Source organism: Salmo salar, chromosome 17 (genome assembly GCF_965601325.2).
Source record: "Salmo salar chromosome 17, fSalSal1, whole genome shotgun sequence".
NCBI classification, from domain to species: Eukaryota; Metazoa; Chordata; class Actinopteri; order Salmoniformes; family Salmonidae; genus Salmo; species Salmo salar.
The window spans coordinates 45,359,019-45,378,363 of NC_138307.1; the positions used below are offsets into that span (position 1 = coordinate 45,359,019).

At 40.7% G+C, this 19,345-nt stretch overlaps 1 protein-coding gene across 1 annotated transcript in view; it reads right to left on the bottom strand.

Moving 5' to 3' along the window:
- LOC106575999 (protein phosphatase 1H) overlaps positions 1-19,345 on the bottom strand; it is a 68,253-nt gene that overhangs the window by 36,486 nt on the left and 12,422 nt on the right. The window contains exons 2-3 of the mRNA XM_014152795.3: positions 11,540-11,708; positions 7,912-8,268 (exon numbers count right to left, since the gene is read on the bottom strand). Coding sequence (XP_014008270.1) covers positions 7,912-8,268; positions 11,540-11,708 — 526 coding nt within the window. The remainder of the gene's footprint in view (positions 1-7,911; positions 8,269-11,539; positions 11,709-19,345) is intronic.

The following is a 19,345-nucleotide window of genomic DNA, read 5'->3' on the forward strand; positions in this document are numbered from 1 at the left end:
GCTTTTGAGGCATCAAAAGCTCGCAACTCTAAGAGCCCTGACCACTCGGTTTTGAAGTTTGACCAGGAGCACTCACTCCAGTTAGAGGGTGCATTATCAGGTATTGGAGCATCGAGAGATGACGCACAACAACAGTTTCTACCACGAAACCATGATTCCAATAACCGCCGCGGTCGAAATAACTGTAAAGTATGTCGCCTTCAAAACGACTACCGCTACAATCGACCTGTTCGCTACGTTCCTGCACCCAACCCACACAAAGTGTCAGAGCACAAGGGTAACAAAGGGTTGATGGACGATCAAAACGTAGACCAATGTTCTCCAGAAGTCCCACTACGGGAAGAACTAAAGCGAGAACAACTTGAGAAAAGTGTAAAAGATAAGTCACAAGGACTAGACGGGGAATTACCGGACACCAGGTCCGCAGAAATTAACACAAATAGCAAAGACGTTAAAGTTCAAATTTCTCCCGCTCTCATTCAAGACCCTATCCAGGGCCCGCTTGATCAAGAATCAAGCCCCGGGCTTTGTCGGTAGACTCTGATACAAAAGTTAAGAAGAAAAAGGTCAAACGCTTCGTTAAAGCCAAGCCCACTCAAAATTGGAAAAGTCAATCTGCTTCCACCTTGAACAGAAATGGCACATCACGTCGTTGCGAACGACCACTCCACTTTGTGGGGAATATGTCCACTAACCACGAATCTAAACGGCCATACCTGGAAACAGTCCTGGAGGACTGCTTAACTTGTCATGCGCTAATTGATTCGGGTGCGACAATATCACTCATCTCTCAAACATTGTTTGATGATCTCAAAAGGGCTTTGAAGCCAACTAAACGTTGGTTAAAAGTGGAGCGATGCGAAACTACACTTCGAGGGGTCACTCAGACTACCTCGCCTCTCAAGTTGAGAGTCATGCTGAAACTACACTTCAAGGACGTATCGCTCGTTCACCCTGTGTATGTTACCAGCATCGAAACTGTACCCCTACTACTTGGAGCAGACTTGATGGATCGGTTACTCCCATTGATGGATTAGAAAACCAACCAGGTATGGTCACAGGCCACAGTGCCTTCTCCACTGACCACACTGTCTTCCCCTAACGCTAGCTGCAACGCAGTCATTCACGAGGGGTATCTGTCGAAAGCACCCCTTGCGAAAAAGACGTTTAGAAACCTCTTGGTGCAGAATCCGATCCAAGGAGATATTACGATATCTCGACACATTCCATCAGCCAATCTGATTGACCATTCTTTTCATGATTTCGAGCCAGCTGTCTCTGTGAATGAGCAACTTCCCTCCTCCTTGCAGTCGTGCAATACGGTAGTTGAGATGAACTTCTCTTGCTCTTCGGACACTTCCGCAAGCACTGCGGCCGTCTCAGCAAGAAAAACATTGATGCGCAGAGTACACTCTGCTTCCGATGATACACCTTCTGCTTTGTTGGGGACTGTCACCCCTTACAATGACACTAATGGCGTCAGTCCAGCAACTGACCCGATGACTCCCACTGGTGAAACACTTTGCGATATCACAGACCGATATCCTTGTCTCAGTTTGCAGGTACTGAAGAGGTTGCCACATGCGGACGCGGTGGTGACTGACAGACCTCGACAGCCACTGAGGGTGTTGAAGCACAAACACCAGGAGATTTGGTTGAAAGGTTACAGCCATTCTCATAATAACGCGGCCACTGACAACTCGTACATAGGGTCCGACCTTTTCGTTTGCGCCTCGGACACCAACACCACCCGCTGGTGGGGGGGTCCCGAGACACAAAGGGGGTGAATAGTAGCCCAGACCCATGATGAGCCTCATCGAGGCCGGTGGGGGGGGGTCGAGACTACGGACAACACCGTACGAGGCCGCCAGAGCATAAATCAAATCTAGTTGTAAACTCCCCTATGAGAACGGTGAGGAGCAGACAGGCCCCTAGACGGGGATTATCTTAGAACACATCTAAGATAGTACTGAGGTGTACCACACTGGTCGTAAAGGAAGTCCAATGGACTTGTCCACCTCCAAAACAAATGGCAACAATAATCATTCCTTGCCATGTGTAGGTTAAACTACAATACAGCTAGTAATATACTCCAATCATGTGTTCCGGTAGATAATATTTCAGAATAAATCGGTAGGACAACTGGACCCCTTGAAGACCTGTACCAATACCACAGTCAGTCCAGCAACACTCAGTAAGAGGATTAGTAACCTCACAAGTTAAATTGCTATTGATAATAGCGACATAGGAGTCACTCAGAGTGCAACGCGTGGAGGGGAATCTCCATTGCACTCTTCCAATGGTTAACACACGTCACTAATAAATAGGACCCTCCATTCAGGAGGAAAATTATTAGAAGTCATGAACCATGATCACACCACGTACGACTGGTCTAATACTTAGAGTACTTCCGTCGTGAGGTTAGCTCCTCCGTGGATAACATAGCTATGAAATAGACTTCATACCTACCGCCACTACAATAGTGGAAGACACCGTGACTTGTAGAAAACTACTACAGACTCCCTTGACACCAATTCTGACTGACCTCCAGGCATTGACCTGAAAATTACCTGACTACGTCAGACTCATTCTGAACAAGTTGTAATCTGCCAGGATACTTGGTTTTCTTCCCTTGACATGCGCGATTGTGTAAGCATAAACGCACATGCACAACGGAACATCCAATTAGGATTTATGCTAGGATCACTTAAGGGTCCAAGCAAAATACCAGCCTTAGTAAAGTTGAACATTTACTTCTAGGCCTTTGACTCTACAGCACTTACCAGTTTTCTAACCAGAAGTCCGAGGTCATCCCTGTAGACTGCCCAAAACTAGTGCCTTACAGCTGTAGACTTATCATATAGTTGTCAACTTAGGATAGTACCCTAAGTGCCACCCCGCAAATTAGGAAAGCCCTAAATATGACATTAGACAATGCCATGATAGGGTAATTTTGCCAAGACCATGGACGTAGATAGAATACAGTCCAATTAGATGATTAAGGTGGCATAACTATATTTTGTTTTGTTTATGCTTTCATTCATTTTGTTTCATTTTCTTCGGCACATAGAAAGTGATAGAGCCATAAACAACTCCCCCATACAACCATCAGTTAGTGCCACAACGCCGCTCATTTGGGAGGAAATGTAATGATATATTTCATGAGTGTGTGTGCGTTGTTAACATCTGCCTAAGTTACTGCCCAGATATTCCAGTCTGGACGACCAGACGACGGGTCCGGAACGGCGATCCTAATCCGGACATCCGCTGCCGAGCCATGGAACGGACTTCTTCATTTGCAGAGAGCCTACCCGGGTCGACCACCAGAGGGGGGACTGCAATAGCAACCACCAACTGGACATCTGCTGCCCAGCCTTGGAGCGGACTTCTTCATTTGCAGACACCCTACCCGGGTCGACCGCCAGATGGGGACCACAACGATGATCCACAACCAGGACAACCCACGTTCATTTTTATGTTGGTTTACAACATGCAGGTTAATAGCAAGATTGAACCCAACATGGGGGGACTGTCATGACGTTGGCCTGTGGGTAAGGTTTATGACCCCCCCCCATAAATACCTTTCTCCCTTCCCCTCTCTGACCCTACTGAAGGACTTGAATAGCCTGTGTTAAATATAGAGAGTCTGGGAACATCAAACAAATGGGGAAAAGGAACCATATTTTGGTAATAAAACCAGTTGGAAATATGCTTGGGAACGTAATGAGTATGTATGTCAGTTCGGTTGTCATCTGAGACATTATGACTGATGACAGGACGACATAAACTGTACCTGAGAAAGTATACACCCTATAGTTATCAGAGTAACATGGAATTGTTATGCAATTGAAATGTTTGATATTGAAATTGTTTGTTAGGAGATTAAATGTAATTTTAGCTTCCAAATGAGAGATTTGGGTTTTCATAAGGAAAGTGCCCTGCTTGATCAGTGGCCCACCCCTGTGAAGAGGAGGGGTTATAAACGATGAAACACATCCTTCCCCCTCTCCACTATATAAGCCTTTGACGAAAAGATAACCACGTTGTTCCAGTACGTGAGGTCTGCAGCCTCTACGTTAGAAGGACACACATGTCAAGTACAGAACTAAGCCAACCTCAGCGTGAGCTTTGGTGGCGAATGGTATGAACTTTGAGCTTATTCACTACAGAAGTGATACTTCCTAGCCGTTGAGTTAGCAGCGGCCGCTGTAGACGTGGGCTAGAAAAGGACGGACGACGGATCCAGTCTAACAACCAGACGAAGATACCACCACGTATCCACTTTACCACCATTGACATTCTTCAGAGGACAGGAAGATCTGTTGGCCAACCCGGCCAGCATCTACGACCAATCTACCGAAGTGCAGCTCAGAGTAAATATTTATTGCATTTTCCTTTTTCAAATGGGCGGTAATTTAGAATGCATAAGATAATGTATTTATGATAGCATAGCTGCTGTTTCTTTATTCCTAAGTCTTCCCGCTCTTTCATTCAAGCCCAACCCCCTTTCCTTTGTGTAACCAGCCATCATGTATGACATCATGTGTATTCGGTGTATTTGTAATTCTGTGTGATAAGTTTAGGTATTTAGTAAATAAATAATTAAACCCAATTTGGTATTGCTGATTCAACTTGTTAGCCAGGGTTCGTGAAGATAGCCAAGAATTTACAACTTTCATTATGAGACTGAAAATAAGATAAGGGTTAATATTGACTGCTACCGATGTAAAGTATTACTAAGTATTTTAAGAGTTTATTCGGAAGATAACGGCTCTATAAACGTTCTTCCGTGGTGCCCCGACTTTCTAGTTAATTACATTTACATGATTAGCTTAATCAGGTAATATTAATTACAGAGAAAGAATTTTATAGGTTAGCATGTCATATCACTTAATCCGGCATAGCCAAAGACACGACACTATATACTGGTCAGTATAGGAAAAACTATGTATACTAGAGAAAACAGTTCAGCTCTAGTTGTTGTTTAATCTGTAACGGTTACATAAACTTTTTACTTGCTATGACTGTGATATGTTGTTGTTTATCTACCTTAGTTGAATGTACTCTGGATAAGAGTGTCTGCTAAATGAACAAAATGTAAATGTGAAAATAAACATACATCTATTGGCCACGTTTCAGGCGGAGCTCACTAGAATAATTCTCAGCATGCTTTGCAATTGTTCATTTTTACATATGCATTTATATTTTGTTAATTTAGCAGGCGCTCTTATCACACCATAGTGCATTAGACCTCTGATACCAACGCAGGTTGAAAGGGGGCCACAAAATTGTGAACCGTTATAAAAACGTTATAGAAAAGTATTTTGTATGTTGTTACAAAATACATTGGGGTGTAGTTCAGCCAAGTGTTTTACAAATTACTTAGAAGTAATTGAAATACATATCTCAAATACATGCAACACAAATACTGCCCATCTCTGACTGTAATTATCTGCCACTTGGGATTTTATATGAATGTGTTGCATAAAATGCACTTAATCATGTGTGTTTATGACGCCCCCCATAAATACCTTTCCCCCTTTTCTCTCCACTCTACAGAATGGACTCTTGGAAAGCCTTGTGTTACCACAGGAAAGTCTACACATTCTAGTTATCAGATTCACATGGAATTGTTGTGCAATTTAAATGTTTAAATATGAAACTATTTGTGAAATGATGAAATGTAATTTTAGCCTCCTAAATAAGATTGTTTCATAGTAAAACGTAGGTCCAGTCCGTGGCCACACCCAAGTGAACAGACATTGGTTGAGAACTATGAAACATACCCTTCTCTCCCCCAATACAAAAGCCTGTTGACGGATGTAAACCTCAGTTCTCGATGATGTGAGGACTGGTGTCCGTACGTTTAAAAGGGATAATTTCAACTACACCCTAACAAAATTAACATTTAGTTCCAGAAATGTTAGGACTGCTGTCCTAACGTTTAATAGGGCGAATTTCAACGTGGAGGTGACGATCACCACGCTGGAATGGTGAATTTCGAATAGACCAGCCAGAATACAGTGCAAGCTGATTATGGCAACTTGGTATGAACTTTGAACTATTATTCACTAAAGAAGAAGTGATACCTCCTAGACGTTGAGTTATCAGCTGCAGCTGTAAACGTATGTGGCCTAGGAAAGGACAGACAATCTCCTAAGAACAACAGGGTACTTTAACGTATCCGCTCTACAACACTACGACCAGAAAGATTCTTCAAAAGGACAATGGTGATCTCTGCTGGGAAAACCAGTCTTCAATCTTCGACCCATCTATCGAAGTGGAGCTCAGAGTAAATATATATCTTGCATTTTCCTTTTCCGAAAGGGCGGTTATTAGAATGCATAATATTCTGTATTTACGGTAGCATAGCGTCTCAAGGTCCGATAGAGACCCAATCCCTTTGTCCCTCAGTCTTCCCGCTCTTTCATTCAAACCCAACCCCCTTCCTTTGTGTAACCAGCCATCATTATCGGGTTAGCCCACTAGGGGCTTTTCATGACATGATTAGTAATCGATGTATGATCTATCCTGTGTGTGTGTATATATATATATATATATATATATATATATATATATATATATATATATATAATTCTGTGTGATTATTTAGGTATTTAGTAAATAAGTAATTAAGCCAATTTGTGTATTGCTGATTCAACTTGTTAGTTAGGGTTCATGCAGATAACCAAGTACTTACGACAATCAGAATGAGACCGATCAAGGTGACGATTAATAATTGACTGCTATTGATATAAAAGATCTTCAGATCTTTAAGAGAGTGGATTCAGGAGATAACCGCTCTATATAAATGAATGCTTCCGTGGTGCCCCAGGTTATTAATGGTTTAATTGTTGCATGGTTTAATTCAATCACGTAATCAATTAAACGTTAGGTAATTGATTTGATAAAATAGCATGTCATAATTGAATCATAGTCAGAAACCACAGTTGTGTGCATTGAGATTAAAAAGGGGTAATCTGCGATAGATTTTTTAAAGAATATAATTTATAAATGCCTCATGAGCTTAGTTCAATTGTGCTAGACCATCAGAACCCACAATATACGCTTGTTTTGTTTGTAAACAAAGTAATTGTAAACTAACACTGTATAGCCTCAAAACTTCGTTAAAACTATGATTTTGATCTTGTGAATGGTCCGTCCTTGCATCCATAGTCCTGTCTATGAATTTGAGAGTGGTTATATTTCTCCAGTCCCATCACTCAGCTATTTACCAAATCAGTGGTGGGGTGAACACTTTGCTATTGTTTGAACTGCAGATTGCTCCATTAAGGATATGTAAACCACAAGTATGATAAAGAATAGATAAAGAAAGTAGAGATAAAGCCATATCCTCAGGAAGACAGCAGGAGGAAACAATTTAGGAAGCTATCACATTTTAGTTGTTTTAACGAAATACAGTGATTTAGATGGTTGATAACATGGTTCAATAATCAATTACTCTTTAAGTCAAACATACAGATGGAACTGAAGCTATTAATTTATTAGGTCTTAGTACACTCAGTGACAATCAGTTGTATTTTTAGGCTGAGCATTGTATGTACTGATACATATGTCACACTGCACCAGATGGTGGGCTATTCTCTGTGTGGATTGTGACCTGGATGATGTGATGAGATGAATAGACATGGTGGAGAAATGATATGGAGAGGATAGAAAGAGGATTTGTGACTAGATAAGTTAGAAATGGGTGAAGGTGGTGGTGGGATGAGGGATGAGGGGTCAGGGTTGAGGTGGGAGGGAGGGAGAGGTCTGTGAGGAAAAATACCTATAAGGCACATCTAACCAGGACAGAGGCAACATCTCCGCAACTCTGATATTCTCCCTCAAACAATAGCGTCTCATTGAGATGCACACAATGCAACAACAACAGCCATGGTAGGTACTCACCATCTCCTTGAAGGCGTTCTCCATGGCTCCCATCACCAGGCTATCGTGCTGGATCTTCTTCTCTGTGAAGAACCTCTGTGGTGGAGGGGTGCAGGGGGAGCTGGGGGCGCCAACGGCTCCACGGAGTGATGCGGCCCGGGTCAGAGTGGCCCGGTGGATCCCGGGGGTCATGTGGTGGTTAGACTCCTCACCGAAGATGGTGGGTGGTAAAACGACATGGTTCCTTAGGACCTCGAGGACAGACTGGAGATGCTTGACGATGTGGTGTTGGAGGAGCTTGGAGGCCACAACTGCAGCCCCGGAGCCAGCGTGGCCGTCGAACAATGCCCAGTAGTAGAATACCAGACTCTCTGAGTCCTGTAGGGATGTGAGTGTGTGTGTGTGTGTGTGTGTGTGTGTGTGTGGGGGGGGGGGGGGGGGGGGGGGGACAATATAAATATGTTTGCTTCGAAATAGAATAGAATGGATACTTTGTAGTCTATTTTTCAATAGCATTGATAGCATTGATTTGCTATCAGAATAATAAATAAAAAACGTAACCTTTATTTAACTAGGTAAGTCAGTTACAGTGATGGCCTACACCACCAAACCCGGACGACGCTGGGCCAATTGTGCGCCACCCTATGGGACTCCCAATCACGGCCGGTTATGATACAGTCTGGATTCAAACCAGGGTGTATGTAGTGACGCGATGCAGTACTGTAGACAGTGCCTTAGACCGCTGCGCCACTCAGGAGGCTATTGTGTTTAATTTGATCAAATATTTTCCTGGAGGTGGCCGACGGGAGCATGTCAGATTAATATGCTTAATCTAATTTAAACTGATTATTTTCATGGTGTTTAGTCACAGTTCATCCTTCATTCAGGAGGATTTCTAAATGGGTTATCAAACTACCGTAGTTATAACTAGCCAACTGTTGCTTTAATACAGTATGTACAAAGTCTATCGTGCCAGTCAATGTAGTACCAGGCCCATGTGTTTCTGGCCAAGAGCTAAACTTGCCAGAAACCTGTCTGTTTGTCCCTAGAAGGGCTCTATAAGAGGATCAGTGTATACACATTAAACTCTACATAATAAACCATCCCCACTCATTCACCCACACTAGTGTTTCAACGGACTTGCCTGCTATTATTAGATACATCAGCACATCTTCTCAGAGCACTAAGTAATCAACTGAGAGAGAAAGAGTTGCTTGAATGACACATGACCCCTGTTGAACATTCAGTACATAAGGTTGTTGAGTTCTGCCCCCTCTCTCCCTGTGTGTGGTGTGTGTGTGTGTGTGTGTGTGTGTGTGTGTGTGTGTGTGTGTGTGTGTGTGTGTGTGTGTGTGTGTGTGTGTGTGTGTGTGTGTGTGTGTGCACTGTGGGTTTGCAACAAGCCCCATTCAACAACTACCAAAAAAGGTGAGGAAATTATGTCAGAGTAGAGGCAATTATGGTATCAAACAACTGGAGGTTACATGTGTACCCTGCTGCTTCAAATACAAAAGCATTAAAACTATGGCAGAAAAGATTAAGGTAATGTATTGCATGAGCGGATAAGAGCAACGAAAAACAAAGCTGAAATGTTGGTGTTAAGACATTTCGGTTTGTTTTGTAGGAGTCATGTAACGAGCTCGCTCTGTAAAACAGCAATACTGGAGTAACGCATCATGACTCACTCTGACCAATCACATGTGTACGCTACAGAGGTCAAACCAATCACTGAGCAGCGCTGTGATGTGCCTGCTGGCACTGGCTGAGTGATAGTCATCCCTGGCCTGCTCAGGGCAATAGGCAACACAGGAAGCAGTAGACCAGAGACCACTGACATCCTCTCTAGAGAAGGTATAGGATTCTGAGAAAAAGAAAGGCCAGTGGATGTGCATGGCCTATGGGTTAAATCTCAACAGTATCATGGATTAAGGGAAAGAGACAAGTGTGTCTGTGTGCTTACGCATAGATAGAGAGAATGTGTGGAAGAGAGAGAGAGAAAGAGAGACAAAGAGTGTGTGTGTGTGTACAGTGCATTCGGAAAGTATTCAGACCACTTGACTTTTTCCATATTTTGTTACGTTACAGCCTTATTTTAAAATTGACAATAGTTTTTTCCCTCAATCTACACACAATGCCCCATAATGACAAAGCAAAAAACAGGTTTTTAGAAATGTGACATTTACATAAGTATTCAGACCCTTTACTCAGTACTTTGTTGAAGCACCTTTGGCAGTGATTACAATCTCGAGTCTTCTTGGATATGACGCTACAAGCTTGGCACACCTGTATTTGGGGAGTTTCTCCCATTCTTCTCTGCAGATCCTCTCAAGCTCTGTCAGGTTGGATGGTGAGCGTCACAGCACAGCTATTTTCAGGTCTTTCCAGAGATGTTTGATCGTGGTTCAAGTCCGGACTCTGGCTGGGCCACTCAAGGACATTAAGAGACTTGTCCCAAAGCCACTCCTGAATTGCCTTGGCTTTGTGCTTAGGGTCTTTATCCTGTTGGAAGGTGAACCTTTGCCCCAGTCTGAGGTCCTGAGCGCTCTGGAGCAAGTTTTCATCCAGGATCTTGCTGTACTTTGCTCATCTTTCCCTTGATTCTGACTAGTCTTAGAGTCCTTGTCGCTGAAAAACATCCCCTAAGCATAATGCTGCAACCACCATGCTTCACAGTAGGGTTGGTGAAGACGTGACGCTTGGCATTCAGGCCAAAGAGTTCAATCTTGGTTTCATCAGACCAGAGAATCTTGTTTCTCATGGTGATGAGAGTATTTAGGTGCCTTTTGGCAAACTCCAAGCAGGCTGTCATGTGCCTTTTACTGATGAGTTGCTTCTGTCTGAACACTCTACCATAAAGGCCTAATTGGTGGAGTGCTGCAGAGATTGTTGTCCTTATGAAAGTTTCTCCCATCTCCACAGAGGTACTCTGGAGCTCTGTCAGAGTGACCATCGGGTTCTTGGTCACCTCCCTGACCAAGGCCCTTCTCCCCCGATTGCTCAGTTTGGCCTGGCGGCCAGCTCTAGGAAGAGTCTTGGTGGTTCCAAACTTCTTCCATTTAAGAATGATGGAAGATACTGTGTTCTTTGAGACCTTCTTTTGGACCTACAGAAATGTTTTGGTACACTTCCCCAGATCTGTGCCTCGACACAATCCTGTCTTGGAGCTCTACAGACAATTCCATCAACCTCATGGCTTGGTTACTGCTTTGACATGCACTGTCAACTGTGGGACCTTATGTATACAGGTGTGTGCCTTTCCAAATCATGTCCAATTAATTGAATTCACCACAGGTGGACACAAATCAAGTTGTAGAAACATCTTAAGGATGATCAATGGAAACAGTAGGCACCAGAGCTCAATTTTGAGTCTCATAGCAAAGGCCCTGAATACTTATGCAAATAAGGTATTTCTGTTTTTTATTTTTAATACATTTGCAAAATTTCTAAAAACCTGTTTTTGTTTTGTCATTATGGGGTATTGTGTGTAGATTGATGAGGGATATTTTTTTATTTATTCCATTTTAGAATAAGGCTGTTACGTAACAAAATGTGGAAAAAGTCATGGGGTCTGAATACTTTCCGAATGCTCTGTACATGTATGGGCACCCATGTGTGTGTGTGCCTGTGTGTGTTTGCCTCTGTCTCTCACAGCGCTGTTCTCCTTCAACCCCAGGTCTTCTCCGTTGGGCAGCGAGGATCTTCTCTTGGCGGTGGGGGTCTTAATGGGGGTGGTGGAGTCTCCTGGTCTCTTTCTCACCACCACCACCTCACAACACGCCTGGTCCTCATTCAGGGAACTCTTACCTGCGTTGATCACCCTGGAGGAGAGGGGAGCACATATCAAACACACAGGATTAGCTACTTACACTCTTAGAAATAAGGGTAAGGGGTCATTCTATTTAATTTTAATCACTTTTTGACCGCACCCCATTTGATTTGAACAAAACTTGCCATGCGTAGAATTAGTCAGAAAGTTACATTTTTTAACTGAATGCCAAAACATTAAGGATATAGAGGTGCTCAAAGTTGAACCATTTTGCATACCCCACCCTACCATTAGACAGATTGACTTTGATATCATTTAAAAGCTTACAAACAGGGTTTTCAAACAATTTAATAATGTATTGAAAAAAAGGGTTTTAATAAACATGCAATTTTAAACCTTTAACATCAATTATCAAAAAACGCTTCAACTCCATTTTTTTTCACCCTACGGTTAGGCTACAAATAGTTCCCTGGGCCCAGTTTTCAAAAGGTTTTCTGATTTGGATTTCAGGAATCGGATAGGATTAAATGCATAGAAATATATTGAATAGAATGGGCATCCCAATTCTTGTCAACGATACGCCCATTCTATTCATTGTATTTCTATGCATTTAATCCTATCCGAGTGCCGAATCCGATTAGATAACATTTTAAAAACTGGGCCCTGGGGTACAAAAATATCAAAATACACATCGTGTACCTTCAGAGGCACACAATGATCTCACATGGTTCTGTTTGTACCTTTTTGGGTACTTCTATGGATAATCTAGTATAAATGGTACATTTCTGTGACCAATATTTTGAATATAAAAATGGAACAATCACACTCCAAGGTGAAGGTACATTTCTGTTTCCCAGGGTACAAACATATTTTCTGAACCCTCAATACCCACCATAAAGTGCAATGAGGACTTTATTCCACTTAAAAGGAACTAATGGCTTTGTCACTGTGGCGGTATCTTTAAAGGCAAATATGTATTTCCCAGCATGCTCTATATAAGGTAGATGTTTTATTTTTGAATATCTGTGCTTTTGCTTATACATTGATTAATCTTATGCTATACAAAGATAAATAACATACATTTTTCTAAACTAATCCAATAGTTGGATTTTTTGCACCCGTTACTGAAATAGTTCCAGTTTAAATGGCTTAGGTACTCTCCTGTATGTTTCTTACGCTGGCAGTCATACAAATTCCAACTGTTTAGATAGCCTAACTCTGGCTGGAGTCCAATAGGAATTACACATCACTTTGTAAGCCAGAATAATGTGACTTGCAGGTAGGGTAACTACTTACAAGCCTGATATGACCTGTAAACCATGAGTTTCAGGCCACTGAATTAGGGTAAAACTAGGCCTCAAAATAAGGCCTTATGAGCTATGTAATTTGTCATAAAGAGTTACATCTGAATGATGTTTGCCTAGGAATTCACTCAGGCCACAGGACTGAAAATGAAAGAATGAATTAAGAACGGTCACAAAAAAAACAGTCATGGGTGGTAATTAACCTGTTAGGGCTAGGGGGCAGTATTGACACGGCTGGATAAAAAAAACATACCCGATTTAATCTGGTTACCACTCCTACCCAGTAACTAGAATATGCATATACTTATTACATATGGATAGAAAACACCCTACATTTTCTAAAACTGTTTGAATGGTGTCTGTGAGTATAACAGAACTCATTTGGCAGGCAAAACCCTGAGACATTTTCTGACAGGAAGTGGATACCTGATGTGTTGTATTACCTTTAAACCTATCCCATTGAAAAACACAGGGGCTGAGGAATATTTTGGCACTTCCTATTGCTTCCACTAGATGTCACCAGCCTTTACAAAGTGTTTTGAGTCTTCTGGAGGGAGATCTGACCGAACAAGAGCCATGGAACGATGATGGCCCATTAGACACCTGGCGCGCGAGTTCATGTTGGGTACCCTCGTTCCAATACGTTATAAAAGAGTATGCATTCGTCCACCTTGAATATTATTCATGTTCTGGTTAAAAAAGGCCCTAATGATTTATGCTATACAACGTTTGACATGTTTGAACGAACGTAAATATATTTTTTCCCCTCGTTCATGACGAGAAGTCCGGCTGGCTTAGATCATGTGCTAACAAGACGGAGATTTTTGGACATAAATGATGAGCTTTTTTGAACAAAACTACATTCGTTATGGACCTGTGATACCTGGAAGTGACATCTGATGAAGAGAATCAAAGGTAATGGATTATTTACATAGTATTTTCGATTTTAGATCTCCCCAACATGACGTCTAGTCTGTATCGCAACGCGTATTTTTCTGGGCGCAGTGCTCAGATTATTGCAAAGTGTGATTTCCCAGTAAGGTTATTTTTAAATCTGGCAAGTTGATTGCGTTCAAGAGATGTAAATCTATAATTCTTTAAATGACAATATAATATTTTACCAATGTTTTCTAATTTTAATTATTTAATTTGTGGCGCTGACTTGACTGCCGGTTATTGGAGGGAAACGATTTCCTCAACATCAATGCCATAGTAAAACGCTGTTTTTGGATATAAATATGAACTTGATAGAACTAAAAATGCATGCATTGTCTAACATAATGTCCTAGGAGTGTCATCTGATGGAGATTGTAAAAGGTTAGTGCATCATTTTAGCTGGTTTTATGGTTTTGGTGACCCTGTCTTTGAATTGACAAAACATTACACACAACTCTTGTAAATGTACTGTCCTAACATACTCTAAATTTATGCTTTCGCCGTAAAACCTTTTTGAAATCGTAAAACGTGGTTAGATTAAGGAGATGTTTATCTTTCAAAGGGTGTAAAATAGTTGTATGTTTGAAAAATTTGAATTTTGACATTTATTTGGATTCAAATTTGCCGCTCTTGAAATGCACCTGCTGTTGATGGAGTGCACCACGGGTGGGACGCTTGCGTCCCACCTAGCCCATAGAGGTTAACAATTCACTTGAAAAGGCAAGGCACACTGGGAAATTATATTGGAGGCGTGGCTTTCAGTCAATTATTTTTAGCCAACCGTTAGTGGAAGTGTTGTACCATTTTAAGTGGTCAATGGTAGAGTGGTCACAGGTACATTTTTGCCATTTACAATAAATAAATGGCTCTTTCACTGTGGTGGTACCCTACAAAGGCAAAATGTACCTATTATAAAAGGCATTCTTCTGTACCTGTTGACTATGTGTAAGAAAGGTAATATCTGAAATATTATGTACCTATAACTAAAAGGTACAAAGGTGTATCTTACATGGTACCACTACAGTGACTAGTGTTTGTACCCCTTTAAGAACAAATCTAAACCTTTGTTTCTAGGAGTATAGCATGAAGAAAAAAATTAACTGGTCTTGTAAAAGCATCCAGAAGTTACAGCCGTACAGGCAACAGATAATAAACAGCGCACAAACGCACAGCTCTGACTCATCCTTCCCCTATAGGGAGATGCCATCTAAGAGTTCTTTCATGAGTTTTCATCCTTTTACCTTAGCACATTTAATTGCAACTATGATGGTGATACAATATTGATTACAATTATCATCATGAATATTAAGGCTATACGCACTACATGTTACACACAGACACTCAACCATGCAAATTGGCGGGGTTATTATTTATTTGGACAGCACACATTATAGTCTTCCTCTTATCCTCTTGAGGATACAATCCCGCTAATGGGATTGGTTGGACAACAACCAGTGAGATAGCACGGCGCGATATTCAAAACAAAATAATCTCAAAATTAAAATTCAAGTATTATACGGCATTTTAAAGATACTCTACTCGTTAATCCAATCACATTTTGAAATAAGACAAAGACTTTACGGTGAAAGAAAAACATTAGATTATTTTAGCATAGCATCTCAGCAAAAAAAAAAAAAACATTTTCCAAGCACGATAGCCATCACAAAACCAGATATACAGCTAAAATTAAGCACTAACCTTTGACAATCTTCATCAGATGACACTCCTAGGACATCATGTTAGACAATACATGCATTTTTTGTTCGATCAAGTTTATATTTATATCCAAAAACCCAATTTTTACATTGGCGCGTGACGTTCAGAAAATGTTTTCTCCCCATAACTTCCGGTGAATAGGCACATTTAATTTACGGAAGAACTCATAAACGTTGAAAAATGTTATAACAATTATTTAAAGAATTAGAGATAATCTACTCCTTTATGCAACCACTTTGTCAGATTTCAAAATAACGTTACGGAAAAAGCACATTGTTCAATATTCTGAGTACAGAATTTAGCCTTCAATGCTAAGCTATAGAGTTAGCCTACAACCACGGCGTCGACAAATCTCTAATAATATGTTCGAAATATTTACTTACCTTTGCTGATCTTCGGCGGAATGCACTCGGATGGGCACCCACTTCCACAAGAAATGTTCATTTGTTCTGCAAAGCCCATAATTTATTTCCAAATACGTCCGTTTTGTTGACCCATCCAGAACACTTTACAATGCCATGTGGCGTGGACGCAAATCCGTAGACGAAATGTCCAAAAGTTCCATTACCGTTTGTAGAAACACATCAAACGATGTTTACAATCAATCCTTTAGGGTATTTTTACCGTAAAATTGCGATCATTTTACAACCGGGCTATAGGTATTCGTCATACAAGAAAAATAAAACAACAGCTAAGTCACGTGGATGCGCGTCATAAGACACCTGATGTCAGACTGGCCAGGGATTGAACGAGACAGAATTTTCTGCCCGGTTACAGATGACGGATGAAAGCAGTTCCTAAAGATTGTTGACAGCCAATGGAAGAGTCAGGAGGTGCAACGTAAATCCTATGTCATTGTAGTTTTCCAAGGGATTCTAAACAAAAACTACATTTCGAATTTCTCCCACTTCCTGACTAAATTTTTCTCAGTTTTTTTGCCTGCTATATGAGTTCTGTTATACTCACAGACACCATTCAAACAGTTTCAGAATCTTCAGAGTGTTTTCTATTCAAATATACTAATAATATGCATATTCAATTTTCTGGGCCAGAGTAGTAACCTGTTTAACCTGTTATGGCTAGGGGGCAGTATTTTCACGGCTGGATAAAAAACATACCCGATTTAATCTGGTTACTACTCCTGCCCAGTAACTAGAATATGCATATAATTATTGGCTTTGGATAGAAAACACTCCAAAGTTTCTAAAACTGTTTGAATGGTGTCTGTGAGTATAACAGAACTCATATGGCAGGCAAAAACCTGAGAAGATTTCATGCAGGAAGTGTCCTGTCTGACAAGGTGTCGTTCTTCTTGTCTCTGTTTATTGAAGAGGTGAGGATCTTAGCTGTCCCGTGACACTTCCTACGGCTGCCATAGGCTCTCAGAAGGCGGCAAAACGCTGAATCGTGGCTTTGCAGGCTCTGGCTGAAAAAAAGTAGCGCGTTTGGGTAGTGGCTGGTTACAGTACTGTGAGACTCAGGCTCGTGCCCGCGTCGACCGAAAGCTTTGTTTTCTTTCCTCTGTTTAGCTAAATGGACATTCCCGGTCGGAATATTATCGCTTTTTTACGAGAAAAATGGCACAAAAATTGATTTTAAACAGCGGTTGACATGCTTCGAAGTACGGTAATGGAATATTTCGATTTTTGTTGTCACGAATTGCGCCATGCGCGCGACCCTGATTTACCATTTCGGATAGTGTCTGGGACGCACGAACAAAACGCCGCTATTCGGATATAACGATGGATTATTTTGGACCAAACCAACATTTGTTATTGAAGTAGCAGTCCTGGGAGTGCATTCTGACGAAGACAACAAAAGGTAATCAAACTTTTATAATAGTAAATCTGATATTGGTGAGTGCTAAACTTGCCGGGTGTCTAAATAGCTAGCCCGTGATGGCTGGGCTATGTACTTAGAATATTGCAAAATGTGCTTTCACCAAAAAGCTATTTTAAAATCGGACATATCGAGTGCATAGAGGAGTTCTGTATCTATAATTCTTAAAATAATTGTTATGCTTTTTGTGAACGTTTATCGTGAGTAATTTAGTAAATTGTTAGCAAATTCCCCGGAAGTTTGCTAGTTCTGAACGTCACATGCTAATGTAAAAAGCTGTTTTTTGATATAAATATGAACTTGATTGAACAAAACATGCATGTATTGTATAACATAATGTCCTAGGTGTGTCATCTGATGAAGATCATCAAAGGTTAGTGCTGCATTTAGCTGTCTTCTGGGTTTTTGTGACATTATATGCTAGCTTGAAAAATGGGTGTCTGATTATTTCTGGCTTGGTACTCTGCTGACATAATCTAATGTTTTTCTTTCGCTGTAAAGCCTTTTTGAAATCGGACAGTGTGGTTAGATAAAGGAGAGTCTTGTCTTTAAAATGCTGTGAAATAGTCATATGTTTGAAAAATTGAAGTTTTTGTATTTTGAGGAATTTGTAATTCGCGCCACGCCTATCATTGGATATTGGAGCAGGTGTTCCGCTAGCGGAACGTCTAGATGTAAGAGGTTAAATTGGGTACGTTTTTCATCCGGCCGTGAAAATACTGCCCCCTAGCCCCTAGAGTGTGTACAGACATCGTACACACTCTCACTAAATCACATCCAATATCATACACATCAACTTACTCAGATTTACTACACACATAATATTTTGTCTCACTTTTCAAACATCTGTGGCATTGGCTCACAGGCAAACAGGCAAGGGAATAAAACACATATTGCTAGAACCTATTTCTTGAATTCTAAATATCAGACATTTGAAAGCTCTAGTTTTGACCGTCACAATACCTCTGATGGCAGTAACTTTACAAGCACTAATTATGGTCAATTTAGACCGAGAATAGTATCTACTTATTGTAAGTAAGGGGTGAAATAAGTATAGCCAGTTATAAATGTAACGGTTTAGCAGATTATAAAAAAATAAGATCAGTCTTTACGTGGCTAAAAGAAAAGGAATATAACATATTCTGTTTACAGGAAACTCACTCTACATCCTTAGATGAAGTTTCGTGGAAAAAGGAAATGGATGATGAAGTAATTTTCTGTCATGGACAAAGCAACTCAAAAGGTGTGATGAAATGAATTAACATAAATTTAGATCTGAATAGATCTGCAAACAGTTAGGAATGATCTTTTTGAATATGAAAGTCGACGAAAAAGAGATTTGGCTCATTAATCTATATGGTCCAAATCAGGATGATCCATACTGCTATGAAAATATTTATACCAATTGATTGAACCTACAGGCAACAAATGATAAAAGAATTATGGTAGGATATTAAGTACCTGAATGGACCGTAAAGAAAATCACTCTACAAACTATCATCACCGTGCCCTTAAGGAAATCACAAATATTATGGACACATTAGAAATAGTGGATATTTGGAGACTAAAAAATCCAGACCTAGTGAGATATACACGGAGGAGACTTAATTAAGCTAGCCGTCTTGACTACTTTCTTGTCTCTTTCTCTCTTGCATCAAAGGTTAAAAAAGTTTCAATAGGAGACAGAATGCGATCGGATCATCATCTATTTGGCCTTCACATAACTCTCATAGAATTTCCATGTGGATGGGGATATTGGAAATTTAATCAACGTTTACTGGAGGACAAGTTATTTTTAACTAAGACAAAATAATTTATAACTGAATTTTTCCAGTATAATATAGGAACAGCAAATCCACTTATTGTTTGGGATATCTTTAAATGTACCTTCAGA